This window comes from Diabrotica undecimpunctata, chromosome 7, assembly GCF_040954645.1.
Source record: "Diabrotica undecimpunctata isolate CICGRU chromosome 7, icDiaUnde3, whole genome shotgun sequence".
Taxonomy (NCBI): Eukaryota; Metazoa; Arthropoda; class Insecta; order Coleoptera; family Chrysomelidae; genus Diabrotica; species Diabrotica undecimpunctata.
The window spans coordinates 1526189-1550510 of NC_092809.1; the positions used below are offsets into that span (position 1 = coordinate 1526189).

General features: G+C 33.5%; 1 protein-coding gene across 3 annotated transcripts; it reads left to right on the forward strand.

The window, feature by feature from the left end:
- The first annotated feature begins 1714 nt into the window (after positions 1–1714).
- Positions 1715–19247, forward strand: LOC140444901 (uncharacterized). Of its 3 annotated transcripts, none has more exons than XR_011951346.1 (2): positions 1715–1850; positions 3741–4136. XR_011951346.1 is itself a non-coding variant. In XM_072536584.1 (2 exons), exons 1-2 carry the CDS (start codon positions 1797–1799, stop codon positions 19097–19099), a joined length of 387 nt encoding a protein of 128 aa, XP_072392685.1. In that variant the 5' UTR covers positions 1725–1796; the 3' UTR covers positions 19100–19247. The 3 variants fall into 3 exon arrangements, 1 of the variants encoding a protein (XP_072392685.1); XM_072536584.1 differs by lacking the exon at positions 3741–4136 and adding an exon at positions 18767–19247 and having other exon boundaries at positions 1725–1850; XR_011951347.1 differs by lacking the exons at positions 1715–1850; positions 3741–4136 and adding exons at positions 14133–14256; positions 18767–19247.
- The last annotated feature ends 5075 nt before the right edge of the window (positions 19248–24322 follow it).

The window sequence follows — 24322 nt, forward strand, 5'->3', positions numbered from 1 at the left end:
TTCCTCACTTCTTATTCTGTCTCTTAGAGTTTGGTTTGTTATTATTCGTAAGACTTTCATTTCGGTTGTTTCCAGTAGTTTTTGTGTTTTCGCCGTATCTGCTCTTGTTTCCGCTGTGTACGTCATTATCGGTCTTATTGTTGATTTATATATCCTGGTTTTCGTTTCCGTTGTGAGGTATTTGTTTCTCCAGATTGTGTTGTTGAGACATCCTGCTGCTCTGTTTGCATTGTTCACTTGTTTTGTACTTCTTCTTCCACTTTTCCGTAGCCTGATAGTTTTATTCCCAAGTATTCAGTTTCCATCACTTGTTCTATTATTTTGTTATTTACGACTAATTTACATCGTCTCGGTTCCGCTGATATCACTATCGCTTTAGTTTTCCCTGTTGAGGTCTCCATGTTGTATATGAGCGCCGTACTTTCGAATTCTTTAATTAATCTTTGTAGGTCATCTTCATTTTCGGCTGTTATTATGGCGTCGTCGGCGTAGCATATTATCCTTATTTCCTTTTCTCCCATTCTATATCCTCTTCTTTTTTTTAACTTTATGATTTCATCCATTATCAGATTAAATATTAATGGGCTCAGCGAATCTTCTTGTCTAATGCCAGTTTCATATTTGATAGATTGCGATAGTTTTCCTTTACATCTTACCATAGTTACGTTATCTTATATATATATATATATATATATATATATATATATATATATATATATATATTCTCAATCGTTTTTACTAAATCCAGTGATATTCCCTTTTCATATAATAAATGTATCGCGTCCCGAATTCTCACTCTATCAAACGCTTTCTTCAAATCTATCAGACACATATATGCTGGTTTGTTGTATTCCAGCGACTTTTCTTTTATTTGTCTTATTACAAAAACTGCATCCGTGCATGATCTACCTGTACGAAATCCTTGCTGTTCTTCTTGCAGAGATATTCGTTCGTTTACTTTTGTCGCTATTATTCTTGTTGTCAATTTGAGTGTTGTATTTAATAGATTTATTGCTCGATAATTATTGGGGTCTTTCTTATCTACTTTTTTGAAGAACATCACCATGATCGCTCTCCTCCATTCATCTGGTATTCTGTTCATGGTGATTATTTTATTAATAAGAAGTTGCAGTTGTTGTACAAGATGATCACCTCCATCTTTTAAAAGTTCATTTGGTATTTGTTCTTCTCCTGGTGACTTTATGTTTTTTAATTTGTTTATTCCTTCTTTCGCATCGTTTTGGGAGATTTCGGTCTTTTCCTCAGTTTTTATATTTAGCGTTTCTGGTAAAGGTTTTTCGTTTTGTTTTTTTAAACATTTCTGTCAAGAAGGCCACTCATGTATCCTCTGTATGTGTTCTATTTCAACTAGTTCTTTCATTTCGCTTCTTTGTTGTATTATGAAGTGCCATACTTGTTTCTGTTGTCCATAAAAATCCATCTCTAGGCCTTTTGTGAATCTTTCCCAGTAATCTGTTTTTGTTTTTCTTACCATTTGATTTTGAGTTTTAGTTCTTATTCTTTTATATTCTTCATATTATTCATTCGTTTTTTCTGACATATTTTAAGAAAGCTTTCTTTTTTTGGTGACATTTTTGTTTAGTGTAAACCATAGTGTAAAAACATATTAGTTAGTAATTAAAATAAATGTTCCTAAAAAATAAGTAATTAGCTTGAAAAATTAATTGAGATTTAATGGAAATAGAACTATATATACTGCTACGGTTGTGTCGTTCTTCACTCATTAAAACACTAATATTATATACTAAGAAGTAGTAATTGTACTGATAAGAAAGATGATTAAATTGGCTGTTTTGTTTTGTGGATTACTTTGTGCTGCATATTGTGTGGTGAGTATTTCATTTCAATATGTTCAATATTTCGACAATACCTTTATTTGTAAAATAAGGGGGAAGAAGTGCGTTTTTTTATTATTATATAAACCTATAATTATCACGTTTTATATAATTGTTCTTTATTTTGATAAATTTTGACCTGATTAGATATATTGTCATTTTGTATTTAGTTAACTCTAACGGCGTTTCAGTCATTTTAATTAATCAATTAATGAATCAATCAATAATGCCTTTTTATTTCTTATTAAACAAAATACAATAAAATATTCTCTTTTACCGACATTTGTTCTCCTTGACATATGCCATCAGGAGGGTTGGCAAACAAATTAGTCACTAATATACAAAAAATTGCACTAGGGCTAATTCTATCTAAAGAGGTCATTAAAATTAATTAATAATAAATTAAATAACAATGAATAACAGTAAGGTATAGCATGCATTTGAAATGAATGAATTTGTCCCTTAGAGGACAACAAGTTAGTCAAGATAGACAAGACAGATACAAAGATATACGCAAACAAATTATTAATGCTAATTTCAATATTTTTATCCCATAGAACTAACACCATGCTAATCGATTTAGTAATTAAATAGGCCCAATAACTCATACCTATACGGCTATGCTCCCTACAATAACGTGCTAACTCAGCTCGTTCCTGTCTCATCATAGTAACTACTTCCACTCTACTAAGTTCATTTTTACCTAACCACTTTAACCTAATCTGTCTCCAAATGGAACATTTTCCCAAAAAATATATCACATCTTCCCTTTTCTTCGTATTACAGATTGAGCAAAACCTTCTTTCATCATTTCTGTCAGGTCGATTATTCAAATATTGAACTCCACATCTTAATTTGAACAGCCATTGAATGTGCCCAAAATTTTCCATTTCCAGAAAATAATGCATGTTTACTCCTTCCTTTGTGTTCCGTTCTTGCCCATGAAGATATCTTCAATATATTTAGTCCATACTTGTTATTTTAATTGGCTTATTAATAAGTTTATTGTTTTAGTCAATTAATCGGTTAGTTGTATTTGTTCATGATTTTCCAGATAATTCTTTTACTTTTTTAAGTAAATGATAATGATCATGCTTTTTCTCCAATTCTTCCACTTCGATGCATGTTTCCATCATCGACTTTTCCTTAGCCTCTTTTATTTTGTTTCTTATTAATTTATGTTTTTCTCTGTACTTATTTGGGTTTTTGTTTCTATATTGTCTTTTTTGCTCCATGATTTACAGTATTTCTTGAGTCATCCAAGGTTTCCGGCTTTCTGTTTTATTTCTGTGTTTTTATAACAGAATCTTTGATTTTGCTCCACATAATATTCACATTGTCAGTGTTTTTGATTTCTGATGTTAATTTCTTTATTTCTTGATTGATATTCGTTCCTATGGATATACGATATTCCTCTAGTTAGATTCCACTATGGGAATTGAAAACTATAGCTTGAATTTTGGATAAGAATTTCGGTTAACTAAGAGCTCTTGAGTAATTATGTTGTTGATTGTTAGAGTTGGTGTCAGTAATAATAGAAGGATTATTTTGTAGTTCCATTATTTTCCAATAACTATAAATAACTATATGTATCCCTTTAGGTCGAACCTGCCTTGAAGCAGATCAAACTGATAAGAGGGACAAAATATTTGTTAATTAACGACACATTGACTAAAATCTATCTACGTTTAACAGATTCTCTCACTTAATATTTATGTAGTATGAACAGTAGATGATCGTTTTTACTCTCTAAATGCAATAATTTATCAGGAGCCATCAAATAGGGTATATTTAAACTTTGACAGTTATATAAAACGCATTAATGTATTTTAGTATTTTTTTTTATACTTTAAAAAAGTAATTTATATAATAAATATGTTTTAGGAAATTGACATTACACCTCTCTTCCCCCTTCGGATACAGCAAGCTTTTGCGACATGTAAAAAGGTAAACGGGGTAACCGTTCCCCAAGCTCTGAAAGGAATGAAGGCCCGTACTAATGACCAAAAAATACTAGACTACGGTTTATGTATACTAAAGGATATAGGAAATATCGATGAAAATGGAAAATTCAATACTGTTGTAGCTAAAGGGTTCGCTTCCATTATATTTCCTTTAAAAATGGACTCATTTGTGAAAGATTGTTTGGTCGAAAGAGGATCAGCAATGGAAAATGCTAAACAATTTATCTACTGTGTAATAGATATAATGAAGTTGTAGTATCTGTTGCCAATTAAATTTGACAAATATTTTTGTGAAATAAAAGTTTTATAAATGAAATAGGCTTTTTTTGGTCTCTATTTACTCCAGATATTCTTGTTTATTATATTTTTGAAGCAAAGCTTCTATACTGGCGTTGTATTACTTTTTTCTCTTTAGTAAAATGGTGAGCCGAGCGTCACGGAACTAGCGCTACAAGATGGCGTGGTCACGGGTAGCGTCATAGAATAGCAGTTCTTGACACCGATTCATTACTCTCGATCAATTTGTTTTTAGTAATCATATATTTACTTTAATCAGGTTTAAATTAAAAACTGCATGAAATATGACTAATAAAATGTGGACATTAAATGAGAAGTACAAAATTAAACGAATACCTGTCACTAAAAGATTCGATTCGTAATGATCGATCTCAACATTTGCCTACCAATGAACACCAGCAATCTGTTATTTTATTCTGGCAAATCTATATATAATATTTTAATCAAGTTTATAAACGATTTCAAGATAAAAATTTAAACATCCTTATAACAATTTTCTATGACAAAAAGATTCTTTATCTAATGCCATCTCTCTCTCTCCACACACAACAACATTGAATTATCTGTTTAAATTTTCTTAGAACGTCTTTAAAATCATTTCATATAAATTATTTTTAAACATATTATTTAGTTTATATTCAAAAGGTCCGGATTGGATTCGACGTATATCCGAGCGATATATAAATTGTACGAAAATGCAGTTAGTTGTGTAAAAATTGGAACCAGAACCTCAAATGATTTTAAAGTCACTAAAGGCCTAAAGCAAGGATGCTGTTTGTCACCGACACTCTTTAAAATATACGTCCAAGAAGCATTGAGGAATTGGAGAAATAAATGTAGATTTATGGGCATCGAAGTGGGACAAGAAACTCTGTATACATTGTTGTTTGCAGATGATCAGGTGGTGGTTGCAACCGATGAGGAAGATATAAATTATATGAATCGAAAATTATTTGAGGAATATGCCAAATGGGGGCTTACTGTAAACATAAGCAAAACAGAATATTTAAAAATTGGAGGAAATACCACAGATCTGAGGCTTGAAAACGCAGTCATAAAAGGCTGCAACCAGTATAAATATCTAGGAAGCATCATATCAGCAGATGGCAGAGTTAAGATAGATGTACAAAACCGAATAACCCAAGGGAAAAAATGCATCCGAATACTGAATTCATTACTGTGGTCTAATAAAATAAAGATGCATACCAAACTTCGCGTATACAGAGCAATTGTAGAACCAGTTACCACATATGGTGCCGAATGTTGGACGATGACAAAGAATGAACGAGATAAAGTAGACGTTGTGAAAATGGATTATCTTAGAAGGTCATGTCGAGTATCGAGAATGGAAAGAATCAGGAATGAGGAAATACGAAACCGTACAGGAATTAGAGATACTCTTTCAGATAGAATACAAGGAAGGCAATTACAATGGTATGGTCACGTGATGAGAATGGAGGAGGAGCGGTGGCCAAAGAAAGCCTTAATGTATGTTCCGCCAGAAAGAAGGAAAAGGGGAAGACCACCAAATTCCTGGAGAGACAGGAAAAGATGGAGGCTGAAATGCGGGAAGCGGCAATCGCCGTAGGACCCCCGTTATATGATGATGATTTAGTTTATAAATACAGTAAAACTTCTGTTAACGAACACCTCTTTATAACGAAAACCTCTGCTGAACGGCCAGTCTTTAGGTCACCGAACATTTTATATGTGAGTAAATAGGAAGACACCTCCGAACAACGGATCCTCCGCACAACGACTCCGGACAAGATTTGCCTTCAGTTTTTCTAAAAAATTATTGTAATTATACCTGCCAACAACGGACAGACAGGTAAAGGCGATTAAAAGATTAAAATTATGCCTCCGGAAATCCAAATATGTACATATATTGTTGTAGCCATAACACTAATTATGTAGGTAAGTCGGTACTTATGGTCATAAAATTAGGTAGTTTATGTACATTGAGTTTGATTTGGAAGACGTTTGAAAGAAAAATTATTGATGGTAGAAGCCTCTGAAAAAATAATTATAGTGTTCGAGTTTTGGCCGAAAAGTTTCAAATAGGAAAAACTCGAGTTAGTGACATTTTAAAGAAAAAGGCCGATTTCAAGAAGTGGTATAGTGAAAGTGGAAATGTTTAACAAAAAAAAAATTAAAACTGAAGGTGTTGCGATTGATACTATAGTGTACGATTGGTTATGTAAACTGAAAAGCTAGAACATTTCATTATCTGGGCCGATAATAAAAGATAGAGCTTTAGAGGCGGCTAAAAAGCTCAATTTGAATTTTAAGGCTTCCAATGGTTGGCTTCACAAGTTTTTCTTAAGACATAACATTAGATTAAGAGCAATTTCTGAAGAAGCTGCAAAAGTTAACCTTGAAGACGTTTCAGTGAAGCAAAAAAAAACTGTCAAATTTATTAATTCGCCATTTACCTAAAAATATTTATAACGCTGACGACACTGGTTTGTCTTATTGAGCCTTACCAAGTAAAACTTTTACATTTCGTAATGAAAAGTGCACTGAAGGAAAATCTCTAAGGATAGGCTGACCGTATTATTGAGTGCAAATTTAAACGGGGAAAAAGAAAAACCTTTGGTGATTCTTAAAAGTAAAAATCCTCGATGTTTTAAAAATTTATATTTTGATAAACTCCAAGTCGACTGGTAATGCTAAAAAAGACCTGGATGACCAGAGATATCATGACAGATTGGTTACACAAATTTGACAGAAAAATGCAACGTTAAAAAAGAAAAATTCTATTATTCCTAGATAACACAATATCCCATCCGGATATTCATTTATCTAACGTACCGATAATATTTTTGCCACCTAATACTATAGCACATTATCAACCGTTAGACCAAGGAATAATTAAAAACTTTAAATACCTGTATAAAGAATTATTCAAGTATACGCTCCAACCTCAGCACATCCCGATGAAAAGATAGACGAATTTTATAAGAAAATTGCAGAAACTAGCACGAATAAGTACAGCACGTATACGATGGTAATAGGTAAAAAAACCAAAAACTATATAGGACTATTCGGCTTTGGAGTTAGAAATGAGAGAGGAGAAACCTTGGTTAACTTCCTACAAGCCCACAAATGCTATGAAATAAACACACTCTATAAGAAAAAACCTCAAAGAACGTGGACATGGTTATCCCCAGACGGAAAAACACGGAACGAAATAGATTACATATTGTGTAACAAAACAGATATACAGGACGTAACAGTAATAAATACTGCTTCAGTAGGTAGTGATCACCGAATGGTTAGAGCCAAATTAGAGATAAAGCATAATAAAAATAGAAATAAATTAAGGAAAACTTCAGTAGGTAGTGATCACCGAATGGTTAGAGCCAAATTAGAGATAAAGCATAATAAAAATAGAAATAAATTAAGGAAAACTTGGAATACAGACACAGATAAACTAAAATCTAATACAAACAATTTAAAAGCAAGTTAAAACCCGCGAAAGTATTAAACCTATATAAACTTAGCTTAAATGACATCAATGAAGTCATACCAAAAGACCTATTAAATGCCAGCTTAGAAGTGGCAACCGCTAACAGAAAACGAAGTGTAGAATCACAAATAAGTGTAGAATCACAAAACATGCTGAAACAAACAAAATATTTTCTGAAACAAAACAAAAGGGACACTGCAGAATTTACGGAACGAGTAATAAGAAAACATGTAAAAGAGGACATTAAAAAACATCAAGAAGACCGTATCAAACAAGTGATAGAGAAAAACCAAAGTCTCAAATGCACCAAACCGAAACTAGAAAAAAAAACATAATAACCATTAAAAATTAACAAGGACAACTAGAAAAAAGTAAATCTGATATAGCAAGTTTAATTAAAAAGTTCCACGCTGATCTGTATAGTTCCAGAAACGATCCTCCTAACTTCTCAAAGCAGAACTTGAAAAGGCAGATAACAAATTTCAATTCAGAAGTGATGCCCAAAATAAGCCACAAAGAAATAGAAAGATCAGTAAAAGCTATAAAAAGGAATAAAGCTCCTGGAACCGATGGAATCCTAATAGAAATGCTGAAGGAAGGCAGAGAAGAAGCCATCTAAAAATACTATTTAATAAATGTCTATTTGAAGGTAACATACCCGAAGAATAGAATACTGCTAAAACAATAATAACACACAAAAAGAAGACATCACAGACCTGAAAAATTATCGACAAATTTTACTTCTTTTACAACTTTACACAACCTTTACAAAGATTATTACAAACAGGTTAACAATTAAATTTGACGGATATCAACCAGTAGAACAAGCTGGATTTAGAAAAGGGTACAGCACCTAACGAATACAATCTCCCATTATGTCTGGAAATATGAAATAGATTATGAAAAAGCTTTTGATAGCGTAGAACTGTGGGCAATAGAAAAAGCATTAGTTAACAACCGGATCGACTCTAGGTACAGAATATTAATACATAATATTTACGAACAAGCTGAAAGTGACGTTGGGAAATGGAATCGAAACAAGGCAGTAAAAATCAACCAAGGCGTAAGACAAGGAGACACAATATCTCCAAAATTATTTACAGCTGCCCTAGAAGATATTTTTAAGTCAATAGACTGCGAAAATAAGGAAATTCCTATTAACGAAAGATACTTGAACCACCATCTTAGATACGCAGATGATGTAGTACTAATAGCCGACACGTGGAATGCACTGAATATGATGATTGAGGAGCTACATACAGAACCCCCCCCCCCCCCAAAAAAAAGGATTTCAGCAAAATTAAACTAATGTCAAACAAAACTGACAAACCTATGATAAACATCCAAGGGACAGAGATAGAACACGTAGATGAATATACATATATGGTTCAAAATGTCAAGGTAAGCAAACCGAAATAAGTAGACGTGTAAAAATGGGATGGGCAGCATTTGGAAGACTCTCATACATACTTAAAAATAAAAATATACCTCAAAGACTGCGAACCAAAGTATTTAATTCCTGTATCCTACCTGTACTTACATATGGAGCTTAAACCTGGACATTCACTAAAATAAACATATAGAATATCAGAAAAACTCAGAGAGCTATGGAATGACAAATGTTGGATATCTCACTCAAAGACCATAAAACCAATGAAGACATTCGTAATAGAACAAAAGTAAAAGATGCTGTCGGCAGCTAAACTGAAATGGAAATGGGCTGGACATAACGAACATCTTAAGGATATATATATATATATATATATATATATATATATATATATATATATATATCTTTAAGGTATATGACCGTTTAATTTAATATAAAAAAATGTGCACTCGTAAGTGAATGGGATGTTATCGGTCTGGAGATAAAAAAGACAAGAGTTGTGCTACTTTATCTATTTATTGAAGACGTTTCGCCTATTGTTCAATAAGCATCATCAGTTCATCTAAAAGAGTGTTATTAGCGATACATCTAATATGAAAAAACAATTAAGTAAATGATCTTACCTTTAAAAGATCTGTAGCATTACAATGTTGTTATTGCAAAGAAACATCAAAAAATTAATATAATAAATATAACAGCAAAAAATATAGAAATACAGAACGCTGGAAGATTCCCAATTTAACTAATTTGTTTTAAATTTCACTTTTGAAAACATTTCAAATTTCAAAATGTTTTCAAAAGTGAAATTTAAAACAAATTAGTTAAATTGGGAATCTTCCAGCGTTCTGTGTTTCTATATTTTTTGCTGTTATATTTATTATATTAATTTTTTGATGTTTCTTTGCAATAACAACATTGTAATGCTACAGATCTTTTAAAGGTAAGATCATTTACTTAATTGTTTTTTCATATTAGATGTATCGCTAATAACACTCTTTTAGATGAACTGATGATGCTTATTGAACAATAGGCGAAACGTCTTCAATAAATAGATAAAGTAGCACAACTCTTGTCTTTTTTATCTCCAGACCGATAACATCCCATTCACTTACGAGTGCACATTTTTATATATATATATATATATATATATATATATATACATCGGTTTAGAACGTCTTTCGACGTTGTCCGATACCTAAACACCATCTCTTCCTATCTTCGCAGTCGTTTGTTGTTAAATTTCTTTCGCTCATGGACTTGTTTACGCCGTGTTGCCATTCTAATCTGGGTCTTCCTCTTTTCCGTCGACCTATCGGTTGTCATTCTATTACTTTTTTGGGGATTCTTGATGCTGGCATCCGTTGAACATGCCCATACCACCTTAAGGATATCAGATGAAATAAAGAAATCGGAAACTGACGGCCATATAAAATCAAAAGACCACAAGGAAGACCGCAAATGCGCTAGAGCAACGATATTAAAAGAACTGCAGGACCAATGTGGAAACTTTATACAAACAACAGCCTATATTCGGCAATTCGAATAGAGAAAAGAGCTTGTTGCAGCATGGAGAGAGGTTTTAACCAAAACAATTAAAAAGAGTTTCATTAGGTGTGGGTTTTTAAAAACAATAGTATTGGGGAAGAAGTTGTGAAAAATCTGGAGTTACAAGACCCACAAGATGATTTTCCATTGTTGATCCTTTGCGAAAGTCATGGAGTTGAAAATTTGTTAAACTACGATAAAAACATCCCTAGCATTTCTCAATATGTTTATTAATTCAATCCAAATATTCTTGGTATTAAATTAAGCTCTAAGTGAACAAATTTTCGAAAGCAGAACGCCTTTTGCGCAGTCTGTTATAAATATTTATATTGTTTGTCATTATTATCAAAATTTTTATTTACTTAATTTGTCTAAATAATTAATATAGTAAGGGCCATGAACAAATCTTCATTTAAGTGAATTTTTATGTATTATATTTTTTTTCACACGCAAATTCAGACATCCGTAGTTATAGTTATTAATTATTATGCTATCCTATTAGTCCAGTCGTCAGAGACGAACATAACAATGAATCTCTATAAATTATAAAAACAAGCTAAATTTTCATTTGAATGTCAATTTTTGGATCCCATACAAGAAGCATTCAATTTTTCGTTGATACTTTTTTTGTAATTTGAATTTTATTTTTACGTTTCTTTTTATTAAAAATGCTTGTTTTAACTACAATTTTCAATTTGTTTTCAATTTTTAGATCCCATACAAGAAGCATTCAATTTTTCGTTGATACTTTTTTTGTAATTTGAATTTTATTTTTACGTTTCTTTTTATTAAAAATGCTTGTTTTAAGTACAATTTTTAATTTGTTTAACAAACTTTTTTTTCTTATTTCGATGCCACCTTTCAAAACTAGCTAGGTAACCAAAAATTATACAAAATAAGTATGTATGTGGAATATTTTATCTTTAAAACTATAACCCATTCATACTCAAGTTACCGTTGAAATAAACAAAGGTCACCGTGTAATATTCCAGTCTGAATGTGACGAACGTCTTATCATTGGCTACAAGCACAACACTAAGAATCTTGAAGATAAAGAAATATACAAAGAACAGCAAAGAATATTTAAAGATATGACAAGGAACAACAAAAATAAAACATGGGATGCAAAATGTAAAGAAGTTGACTGTTACATCGGAGGAGCGCGATCATCAGCGGCATGGAAATGAATAAAAACCCTGAAAACCGACACATCAAATAAAAGTCGAATACAGCTCGTCCAGATAGATACATGGAAAGATCATTACGCAAGGTAACTGAATGAAGACAGAGATATGTATAATACTGACTCACCTCAACGAATACGAGTATAAGGTGAATATGTAAACATGGAAGAAGAATAAATACAACAAGTGCTTAAATGGACGAAGAATAACAAAGCATCCGGGCCGGAGAACATACCAGCAGAACTTCTAAAAAACGGAACACCAAAACTAATAAGCTATCTTAAAGTGCTATTCACAAGATACTTAAATGGGGAAGAAATCCCGAATAATTGGAAAGAAACATGGATTACTCCAATTCACAAAAAAGGTCCAAAAGATATTTGCGGAAACTACAGATGTATCTCTGTCACCAGTACCTTTAGCAGGCTGCAATCTTAAAAAACATGATTGAGAAAGAATACGAACCTCATGAAATTGAACAGCAAGCAGGATTTAGAGCTGGAAGATCTTGCGTAGACCACATATTTACCCTAATACAACTGAATGAAAAGAAAGTTGCAAGAAACCAGAAAATACACCTTTTATTTGTCGATCTCACAAAAGCATATGACACGATTCCTGTGAGAACTTCCAAGAGAACTTCCAAGAGAGTTCCTCTCTTGAACGATCTTCATTAAATAGCACGATCATCGCCGCAGTCAAACAATTATACAATAAAGCATCATCAAAAATCAAACTAAACACCTTATCAGAAGAATTTCCAGTAACAAAAGGCTTACGACAAGGATGCTGCCTCTCTCCAATACTATTTAAGATCTATTTAAATGAAGCACTAAAACACTGGAGAAGACCATGTTCAGGAATGGGGATCCAACTTGACGAAGATACAACATTATACACTCTACATTTTGCGGACGACCAAGTAGTAGTGGCAGCAGACAAGGAAGATTTAGAATTCATGACGAGACGGTTGTTTAAAACATATGAAGAATGGGGCCTCTCTGTAAATAGAAACGAAATGCAATACTTATGCATCGGGAATGAAGTAGAAGATCTAATGGCCAACGAACATAAAACAATCAAGAACTGTGAGGAATATATATATTTGGGAACAACAATCAACAAGAGTGGGCGCACCGAAAAAGAGATAGAGCAAAGAATCGTGAAAGGAAAAAGGGTGATAGGATGCCTAAACCCGATGCTATGGTCAAAAGAACTATCAAATCAAAGAAAGCATCTCCTCTTTAACTCCATCTTTATTGCTCTATGGATGCGAAACATGGCAACTTACTAAATCCCTTGAGCGACGCCTACTTGCATTGGAAATGGACTTCTGGAGATCAGCTAGAAAATCAAAGCTTGATAGAATACAAAATCACCATATCAGAAATATAATGGGAGTCAAGTTAACCATCATTGACGAAATTCAAAGGAGACAACTGATCTGGTATGGTCATGTGAAAAGAATGGACGACGACAGGCTGCCAAACCAAATTTTAAAATGGTCGCCAAGGGAATGAAGGAAGAGAGGAATGCCAAAACAATCCTGGCTGGCCGGCATTCAGAAGGCAATGTCGGAAAGAAACCTTCTCCCTGGCGAATGGAATGACCGACGTAGCTGGAAACTGGGAACCGGGAAAAAAACCGGGATAAAAAAAAAACTTAAGAGTAAATTTAGTATAAATTCTAAATTTTTCTTTCCAAAAATTCTAAATTCTTAACTTGTCATCCCTAAATTTTATCAACAATTACAATTACGTCATTGTTGCCTCAGTTATTTTGTGGCAACAATGACTTAATTGCAATTAGGGATCAAATTTGGGGATAAAAAATTAAGAATTTATTACGAATGTGTAGTAGAGTCTTACAGTAGATCACGGTGGCTAAGTATAACTGCAATACTAATCCAGTAACCTCATTATGCTTCATTGCATGAGGTATTATGTAAAATATTTTTATATTTTTGGCTCTCTTGAAAAGTTACATTTTTGTAGTTGCATTATTGTTTCACCGAGGCAGCGATAAGAAAAATTCTAATATATATTTTTAATCATCATTATTTCTGCTTTATTTCTCGTTTGAAAGATTTTTTTTTCGGCGTGCAGATTTTTGGTAAATAAATTTTTTCCGTTATCGCTCCCCCTACGAGGGGAAGACAGGGGGAAGGAGTGGTAAGCTTTTTTGCAAATTGTATAAAACTGACATTCTTAACAAAATTCAGCTTGTTTGTCTCGTTTTTAAAAATCAAATATCTGACGACTGGACTATATTTATGAGTGATTTACAAATATCGTGGTACATTTTTGCAACCAATTAAAAGTTTTTTCTCGAACGTTACACAATCATTTAGCATATTATATTGTTATAATTTAAAATATTCAGCATGTGTACAAAAAAAGTTCAAATTAATACTAATATAAATAGATGTAAACAATACTTCTTATTTATCAGTTACTTATCCTCTTGAAACCACATACAATTACAATTCAAAACAATGTTCAAGTTTGTTCTATTTGTATTATGTGCTTTGCATGTTGTAAACAGTGAAGTAGGTATATTTTAGTTCAATTTAATTTTAGCAATAATTTTTGATTTTTATTTGCTTTATGAATTTCATTTGTTTTTATTTTTGAAAATTTATTATAACAAGAGGAACATCAGTTTTATCTTCTTCTTAAAGTTCCATCTCCTATCGGAGGTTGGATATCATAACGGCTATGGTCACTTTGTTAGCTGCTGCTCTGAAAAGTTGTAGTGAACTACAGTTAAACCATTCTCTAAGGTTTTTCAGCCAGGAGATGCGTCTTCTTCCTATGCTTCTTCTTCCTTGGATCCTTCCTTGCATAATTATTCTCAGCAGCTCATATTTTTCTCCTCTGGTTATGTGACCCAAATATTCTAGTTTTCTTCTTTTTATGCTGTTCATAACTTCTAACTCCTTATTTAGACGTCGTAGTACCTCAGCATTGGTAATCCTTTGAACCCACTGAATTTTTAATATTCTTCTGTAACACCACATTTCGAACGCTTCTATTTTCCTTATGTGTTGTTTCTTCAATGTCCAAGCTTCCATTCCGTATAGTAAGATAGAAAATATGTAACATCTTAGAGCCCTCAATCTAAGATGCAACTGAAGGTCTCTGTTGGTAAGCATTGTCTTCATTTTCACAAATGCTTGCCTTGCAGTTTCAATTCGAACTTTGATTTCTCTGCTTTGGTCATTTTTGTCATCAACCCAGGTTCCCAGATATTTATATGTCTCTACTTTTTCTATTTGGGTTTGCTCTATCATTAATCTTGCATTTCCATGTTGCGTTTTTGAGACAATCATGAATTTAGTTTTTCTCTTATTTATTTTTAGTCCGTATCTAATGCAATAATCGTTAATTCTATTTACCAATTCTTGTAGCGATTCCAGGGTGTCTGCCATTATAACGGTGTCATCAGCGAATCTTATGTTATTTACTATTCTTCCGTTTACAGAGATTACATCACCCAGATCCGCTATCGCTTCCTGGAATATGGCTTCACTGTACACGTTAAACAGTAATGGTGACAGAACACAGCCCTGTCTTACTCCTCTCTTTATATCTATATTTTCGGACTTTTGTTCTTCTATCTTTATATTGGCCTTTTGATTCCAATACAGATTGATAATGATTCGTAAGTCTCGTCTGTCTATATCTTTGTTTCTCAGTATTTCTATTAGTTTTTTATGTCGGACCCTGTCGAATGCCTTCTCGAAGTCGATGAAACAGGAATAAATATCTAGGTTCATATCTAAGCATCTTTGAGAGAGGACATTAAAAGCAAACAATGCCTCTCTTGTTCCCAGTCCCTTGCGGAACCCAAACTGAGTATCATCCATATCATCTTCTAGTTTTCTATATAATCTTCCATGAATCACCTTTAGAAATATTTTGAGGGTATGGTTTATTAGTGATATTGTCCTATAGTCTGAACAATCTTTGGCATATACTGTTTTTGGTATTGCTACAAAGGTGGACACCAACCATTCCTGTGGGATTTTTCCAGTTTTATATACTTCATTAAATAGGTCCAGAAGTACAGGTAGAGTTTCATCGTCTAGACATTTCAGTAGTTCCGCAGGTATTTCGTCTGGACCTACAGTTTTTCCGTTTTTTGCGTTTCGTATTGCTTGTTCGATTTCCTCTATTAAAACCTATCAGTTTTATGGGAGCACATAATTTGCAACTGTCTCTCCAATATTTCGTTTATTATAATGTCCATTGTTGTCGGAGTAAAAAAATGAAATATTTTCTTTTCTTTTGAAATAGGTTTTTTATTAAATACTTTTCATTTTGCGTCTATTTTAAAATCACATATTGTTGATTTTTTTACGTCTTTGATGCCATTTCCCTTATGCCATTTTGTATATATAAATAATTTCTTATATGCCATTTCGTCTCGAAAAGAAAGTTATGATATATTTCCTACATTATCTACTTATTTTCGAAATTGTTTGACTGCATATATAGTTCCTTAAATTACACACTCATAATCACTTTTATTTTGTTATTTGTTGTATTTTGTTTGGAGTTTTTCATAAATTACATAATCATGTAATTTGGATTTTTTTATACATATTTGTTAGAATATATTTACACTTCTTTATTGTTGTAGATTGATTTTTTTTTTAGTAGTGGTGGAAAAATAGGAAAATAACATAAAAGTAACAGTTTATGACTGATTCTGAGTAAATTTTTTTTTCAGCCTAAATGTTTCCTAATTTTAAATAATTTAGTGAGTGCCATTAGGATTATGTGCTGTAATTTACATGATTTTTTTCTACCATAATCCTTCTCTCGGACTTCGCCACCACATTCATCAGGTAACCAGAACATTCTCTCTTCCCCATTGTTTTTATTATCTCGTTCCACTGCAGCGTTTTGAATGCTTTCCTAACAACAGCAGGGCGCCCAGCGATGTTTATATCCTCTGTTGCGCAATGAGTCGAGTACACTCACGATTGCATCAATCGTTCTTTTCCCTTTAGAGAAACCAAATTGCCTCCGAGATAAATCACCTGACCTCTCAATCACGTCTTCTATGCGTACTCGCAGCATCCTTTTATACAGCTTACCGATGCATGGAAGAAGATAGATGGGCCGATAGTTTTTCCCAGTCCTGGGGAGAAGTACTAACCTTGATGTTTTCCAAGGCTCAGAAAAGTTCTCTGCTTTCAGCAGTGCATAGATGTATTCCAGAAGCCACGCAGGCTCCACCTGTCCTAGATACTTCACCGTCTCAGGTGTTATCTGATGCAGTCCGAAGGACCTGCGCATCTTGAGTGCTCCCAATGCCTCGACAAGTTTATCCACGATAAACGGTATGGCTCGATCAGCTCCCTCATCCCTCCATACTCTCTGCCAATTGCCGTCCGGAAAGAGCTCTCGTGTTACCTCAAGCTTGTTGTCCATAGGGAGCTCTTTTCAGTCTCTTCTTTTTTCTATACGGATTTTCCTGTAAAGTTCCTCGTTCCTTGAGTGTTTGGTAATCTTCCTCGATCTCCTCGATGACATCAGGGTTGATCCCTGCTCTGTGGCATCCTGTTGACATCTTAGCCACCTATCTTGCTTCCTTCCATTGCTTTTTTAATGACTTTCTCCAGGTTTTCCACCATCGGTGATTGATCCTGCATCATGCTCACTTTTCATTTAATCTTCTTGTATACTTTCCAGTACTTTGCAGTTATTTCCATCACCGCATCCGCCCCTTAATGTCCCGGACTCACGGACCGCGTTAGTGGTCCCGTTACGGTTATCGAGAATCCGATGTACCGATGTTTCGTTCCGGTGTAGTCTGTCAAAACCTTCAAGCCTCTTGTTTTCGCCGCTATTCCTTGTGTCGCCATGGCCACGTCGATGTACCTCTCCTAACAAACGTGAGCTCCAGAGCTGTGGGTACTCTAGACCCAGTACCACTAGGTCTAGAGTACCCACAAAGTTAGTAAGTATAATGCCTCGAGTGTCGGTGATGGGAGATCCACACTCCGTTCAGCACTATGCATTCTCCTCCTATTTTTCCAACTGCCTGCATGATCTCGTCCATCTTATTCTCGTACTTGCCCACCGTCACGTTTGGAAAAATATAACAGCAGACCAGCCGCACCCCCTCCATCGAAACCATCACATATGTATCTTTCGGCTTAATTTCATACAATCGCAGCTTCCTATTGTAGATTAGTACAGCAGCCCTCCCGATCGTATCTACAAACCATCCTCTTCTCCTTACCGCTGTTGGCTTTGGCTCCGCTGTCACCAGATCTTCGATGTTCTTTTCTACAACTGCAGCCTCGGCAAGATCATGTGCTTAGCTTGCTGTTTCTACGTTAGTTTGGAGCATTCTCAGCTCTCAAGTCTTGTTTCCTGTTTTTGCCATTTCTAAGCCTTGGACTTCTTTCGCGCACTCTTTCGTAATGTTTGTACTCGCGTACTCTTCTTGGGACTACTCCTCAATAATTCCTATTTTCAACCAGTCGGTTGAACTTTGGGCATATTCTTAAATTCGCCACATGTCCGGTCACGTCGCAGTTGAGGCATCCGATTGTTTCTTCCTTGCATTCCAGCGCTACGTGACGCTCTTTGCCACTTCGGAAGCAGCATCCTCTTCTGTTCTGCCCCTTGAAGCGCCATTGTTTGTGTCCAAAGAGACATCTCAGGCATCTCGGTATATTTACCTCATTTTTATTCTTTTCATTTTCAGGATCTTTTCAGCCTCGTCTTCATCCACGTCCATCACGGCAATCATCATCCCTATTATTTCGAATCGTGTTTCGGTTCAAATTTTTATGATGTTACAGGCCCGCTCTTTGTCAGCTGCTTTCTCTGTGTCCATTTTGATCACCTCTACTGCTGTATTGGGTAGTATTTCCTGTACCAAGATTCTTATCTTCACGATGCCACCGCTCTCGACACGCATGTATTGTCAGAGAGGAGTTTCTTCACTTAATCACATCTAAATCTACCGTTAAAAATACTAAAACAAACCTATTTATATTCTAGATAGATCTTTATACTTTTGCTTTTCTCTTTCAGCTATCAGTTTCAGGATTTAATGATCCAAAGATACTAGCAGAATTTTCAATCTGTACAACTTTACATAAATTGGAGATAGCTGACCTTCTAAAAAATTTAGAAAAAGGAGATGGAGACGAAAACATGAAGGAATATAACATGTGTCTATACAGAGCTGTAAATGCTGTAGATAGCAATAATAAAGTCAACAAAGAAGTGATTACGCCGTATCTGAAAATATTTTATCCTGATCACGTTCAACAAATCTTAGATAAATGTATTAAAGATGTACTTAGTAATACTGAAGAAGCGTATCAAATGAGTGCTTGTATGAGCAAAATTGTTAAGAGTTAAATTATTGATCTTTATTCCCAACCATCATTATAATATTTTTTTTTATTGTTAGTACTTGAATTATAACATTTTAGTACATTTAATTTAAAAAAATGTGAATATTACAATAAAATGCTTTTGTTATAAATATATTGTTTTTTAAGAAAAACTTTGTTTCATTGAAAATACAGATTTTTAAAAAAGCAGTGGGATGCTACTTAATGCTGAATAATTATACATCATAAATAAAATAATATTCCAGTAAGTGCTTGACCCATTACAAAATTTTTAACAATGAAATAATACAAAAAGATGGTATTAGATTTAATTTCAATGCAGAGAAGCCGCCAGCGATTTATACGTATTTCAACCTCATTAGATATCATCAGAGATATAGGTATATTAGGTGTATGCAGATGCTCTGAATCGAAATTAAATATCTCCCTTCATAGGACAATAATTATTTACAGACGTTACAACGCCATCTAATAACAACACTAGAAATCCTAGGATTTCCTACTTTATCATGCAACCTCTCCTGTCCACTACTGGACATAGGTCTCTCCCATTTTTCGCCACTCTTGACGGTTCTGTGCTTCTTGTTGCCATTTCTTGGATATTCGTCTAATGTCGTCCATCCAGCGTGTTGGTGGTCGTCCTCTGCTGCGTTTGTTTTCTCGTGGGCGCCAGTCAATTAGTTTTCTGGTCCATCTTGTGTCTTTCAGTCCCGCTATGTGACCTGCCCAATTCCATTTCAGCTTGGCTATACGTTCGACGACATCACTGATACCTGTTCTTTTCCTTAGGTCTTGGTTCCTTATTTTGTCTTTTTTTGTCACGCCGAGAATTGATCTTTCCATGCGCCTTTGTGCCACTCGCACAAAGTTTGTAACGATAAGACTACCAAAGAGAATTGAAGTACTATTATAAAAATAATACCTCAATCAACCATGGGAGCTTATCTTCTATGCCTTGCTTAGCTCCGTATTTTTAGTGTGAGTTCGTCTTGTCTTAAACTAGGGATTGAACCTGAACTTTTAGCTGTAGCAAATAAGACAAATTTTAACTAAACATATTTATTAAAAAGAATAAAAAACAAACAATAATCCACCCTGCCAAAGCCTAACAATAATTATTGATACTTATGACTAAGGGCTGCTTGTGTGTTGTAGATGTTAGGTCCTCCAATGGTCAATAAATTTCCATATTTTGTTAAGAATTTAGGTTAGGTCCTCCAATGTTTGATAAATATTCATATTTGATTTATTTGTGTTGGGGGAATGGAAATGGAATGTCGTTAATAAACCCAATTTCCCCAATAAACTAAAAATTCAACAACAATTTGCATTAGACACACCAAAAGGGGTTTAACTTCCTTGCCATTTTACAAAATTACAATGAAACAAATAGCAGATGGCAAGGATAAAAAATCATAATCAATTCAAGAAGTGTGGTTTCGAAAGAAGTAAGGTTATGAATATCGGAAACGTTATCAGAATTATAGAATAAAGATAAAGATGAAAGTACTTACCCCAAGAGAATTTTGTAGACCATAAAATGAGGCTTATAATAATGTTTGCCCTCTTTTATAAATTTTACAAAGAGGCAAAAAATTATATTCCTACTACGTTAGAAAAGTTGACCGACAGAAACTAAGTGGGAGATTGAAATCAAGTTAGCACAGATGATATAGGACTTAAGCCTATGATAGAAATATCTTTTGTCAACATGGAACAGAATATCTAGTCTACCGGACAGACATAGAGAGGGCGAATATTTATTTTATGAAACAGAAAGAGAAAGAATAGAGACAGAGGAAGAAAAGAAAAACAGAGGGCTCCAACGACTTTTTAAATAAATAATAGTAAAAAGAGAAATGAAGTTAAAGTAATTAATAAATTAATAAAGAAATCAAAATGAAATAAATTTAGATTTCTGCTTTAACCTGAACCTTCTATAAATGCAAGGTATAACAGACGTTGATAAAGATGTTAATAGAGACATGGGGAATCTAAAATTTGCATTTCACGACATGTCTATCAACTAAGCAGAAATCTTTAACGAATTTGTTTCTTGTACTCATACAGAGTAGATCCGAACAAAATGAAAAAGACAGCAAAGATTTGATTTCACGTACAAAGCGTCTATGTATCTGTTGATACGTATTTCGACTTAATAAGTCTCATCAGAATAGTTATTCATAGCCGTTCTTAACGTGAAAAATAATCTTCTCTGTCTTTTAGGAAGCAACAATAAAATGGCTTCGTTTTAAAAACGAAAAGCCCGCCCAAAAAATAAAGCAAAAAAAATTATTATTTTAGTATAATATATAAGGATGACAATATACAACTTTTTTTACTATCCAAGAGGTAGAATATTTATATTGTACAATAAGTACTAGAAGTAGTAGAAATATTAACAAAGAAAAAGGGCATTGTCACCCAATGTGAAAATGTCAATGGGCAATGTCAAAAGGTCATATCCAGCAGTGTACGTAAAGGGCTAGGTGATGATAATGATGATGATCAATAAGTTTATACTGATTTCGTTTTCTGATTCAAGTTCTAGATTAAAATAACATTTCGCATTTATTCCTTTGTATTAATGCATTAATTCTCCGCGTTAAGCAGAATTTTAGTTACCTTGACTAATATTAATTATTTATTATTAAAACCGGCGTATTTATTTAAATATTTAAAAATTTAAAAGCAAGCGGATATAATTGACTATTGAAAAAAAGTAGAATAATTTAAATTGTTTATGTAGAGTGAAAAAAAATTGTTTACTGTGCGAATATTAATTTATATTTATCTTTTCCAGTTAAATATCGTATTAATATGGGACTAAAACCACAATTATTGATTGTAATCAAAATTACATTCTACGATTTTTTTTGACGTTTTGAGTTCCACTTCGGAAATGGTTAAAAAAAAAAAGATTATTTTAAAAATTAAGGTTATGTAAAGTGTGGATGTTTACTAATTTATCGCTGTGTAATATCAATTGAAAGATGTCTTACATAATCACCAATATATGAATGAATATGTTTCTTATTTCGTCTTTATATTAAAATCATATTCAATAAAAAATATTAAACTTAACAGTCTCAACGTCGATTATCATAGCGTCGAGCTTTCGACATCCCCTTTGATGTCTTTTTCAGGGCTTCCTTAATCTCCCGAGCCCCCGGGCACTACTACACTGATCACTACCCAATGCATTACTACTACTGGGAACAGAGGACGGTTCATTTATACCGTCGATGCTGACGTAGTTTATCTGGAGGCTGGCATAGGAGTTAGCGTGGTGATTGGTGCAGGAGTTGGCGAGAACATTTCTGTCTCCAGAGGTCTCTATGTCGAAGGTAACCAAATGCCGTAATCTCTTTTATTGAAACAATTTGGCCGTTTTCTAAGTTCTATGGCTTCTCTGATTATTCTTGGTTTATAGAAGAAGGGCTATGGATCATATAAAAGAATGGAGAAGAACAGAGAAGTACTGATCACCATCAAATCTCGAAAGTTACATTACTTTGGACACATTATGTGAAATGAATCCAGATATGCCCTCCTACAAGTTGTTCTGCAGAGAAAAATATTAAATATTTGGATAGCAAGGTCCAGGAAGACGAAGAACATCCTGGCTAAAGAACCTCACAACTTGGTTCAACATATCTGTGCAGCCTTTCCACGCTGCTGCAGATAAGATAAAGATTGCTATAATGATCGCCAACATTCACTATTTGGTATTTTAAAAAGAAGATGGCTTTATTTATACAGAAGTCTAGTAGGTCGTGTATCGTGTTTTTGACAGATGACCAGTATGTTGCTTTCCCTGTTGAAATATATTTTATGTCATTACCTTGAGTTGTTTTCTTCCTAGTAAACATTTCTAATTAATTTTAGATCTTGGTTGTTAATTTTTTCTTCTTTTAATATTTGTATCATCTTGGCGTACTGTACTTCAGCAAACCCTTTCTCGTTATCAACCAGACAAGCTTATACGTTGCAACTGACTTCTCTGCATTCCTATAATAATAAGTATATTAAGAATAAAGCCTGTCTAGTACCAACAGCATTTATAAACGAGAACTTGTTGGTGAAAATTTGACTTTTACACAGCTGGTAAATTCTCTTATGGGTTATATTTAGGAACAAGTTTACGAGATAACTGAGGAGGTTTATAATACTGTATTCTTCGCATTTTTTGGCTTCTGGTTTTTTTTTGTAAGTAGTGCAATAAACTCAGACTTTAGCCATTCTGTTGGTATTTGTCAAGAGTTGTATATGTTGTTGAGTATCTTTGTGATTGTCCATTATGGACTAGGCGGGATCTGTAAAAATTCAGACCATAATGGACATTTTCCATAGGAAGCTATTTTTTTGCTGGAATCCCTTCAGGATGTGCCCAATATCAAAAATCACGATATGCGCCAGTCGCAAACCCTGTGCTAAATTTTTTATTTAACAAAATCTGAAAACAATTGAAATTTTCTCATTTTTTTGCTCCTATTTTCGTTTATAATTCGGAAAATATTGATCCTAGAGAAAAAATTATAAAAAGTTAAAAGTTTCGTTATTCAATTTTACACAATATTTCGTTAGCTAGAAATTGAAAATTTATTGTTTATTGTTGAAAAAATAGCAATAATTGGAAAAAAAGTACAAAAAATGAAGTTAATCCTTTAAATGTTTTCGACTTTCTAAACTTGACCTACAAGCTCCATATTCCGCATAGAAAAACCTTTTAATATGTTTAAAACGTGTGCTAAATTTTGTTAAGATCGGTCAGATAGGCTTTGCATAATAATTTTGCAATCCAGCCTACTGGAAAAAAATCGCAAATTTTCAAATTTATAGTAGGCCCTAAATAAGCCTCTCAGATAGTTGCAAATTTTTTTACATATAAAGAAAGGCTTAAAATTTCAAACGCTTTTTGTAAAATTCAAATCGGTTCACTAGGAGAGCCTAGAAATTTTTTTAAAGTTTTAAACATTTTTTAGGCTTATAAACAAATTGAATAACTTTACGAGCTTTAAACATATCAATTTCAAAATTTATAAGGTTATGATACAACCTCTGCATTTTTTTATCAAGGAAAAAGCAAAATTGTTAAATTGTTTTCAACAAATTATGATATATCGCAAGAAGCAACCATTTTTAATGAAAAAATTGCCACTAAGGAAGAAATTAAACGCAGCGGATATAAAATTATACCGGCATTGTATATGGGCCACTCAAATTG

Bases quoted from the DNA above. Each gene is read 5' to 3' on its own strand.
- LOC140444901 (XM_072536584.1), top strand. From the start codon at position 1,797: ATGATTAAATTGGCTGTTTTGTTTTGTGGATTACTTTGTGCTGCATAT. The intron at 1,851-18,766 runs GTGAGTATTTCA...TTTCTCTTTCAG, and splicing joins TTTGTGCTGCATATTGTGTG to CTATCAGTTTCAGGATTTAA.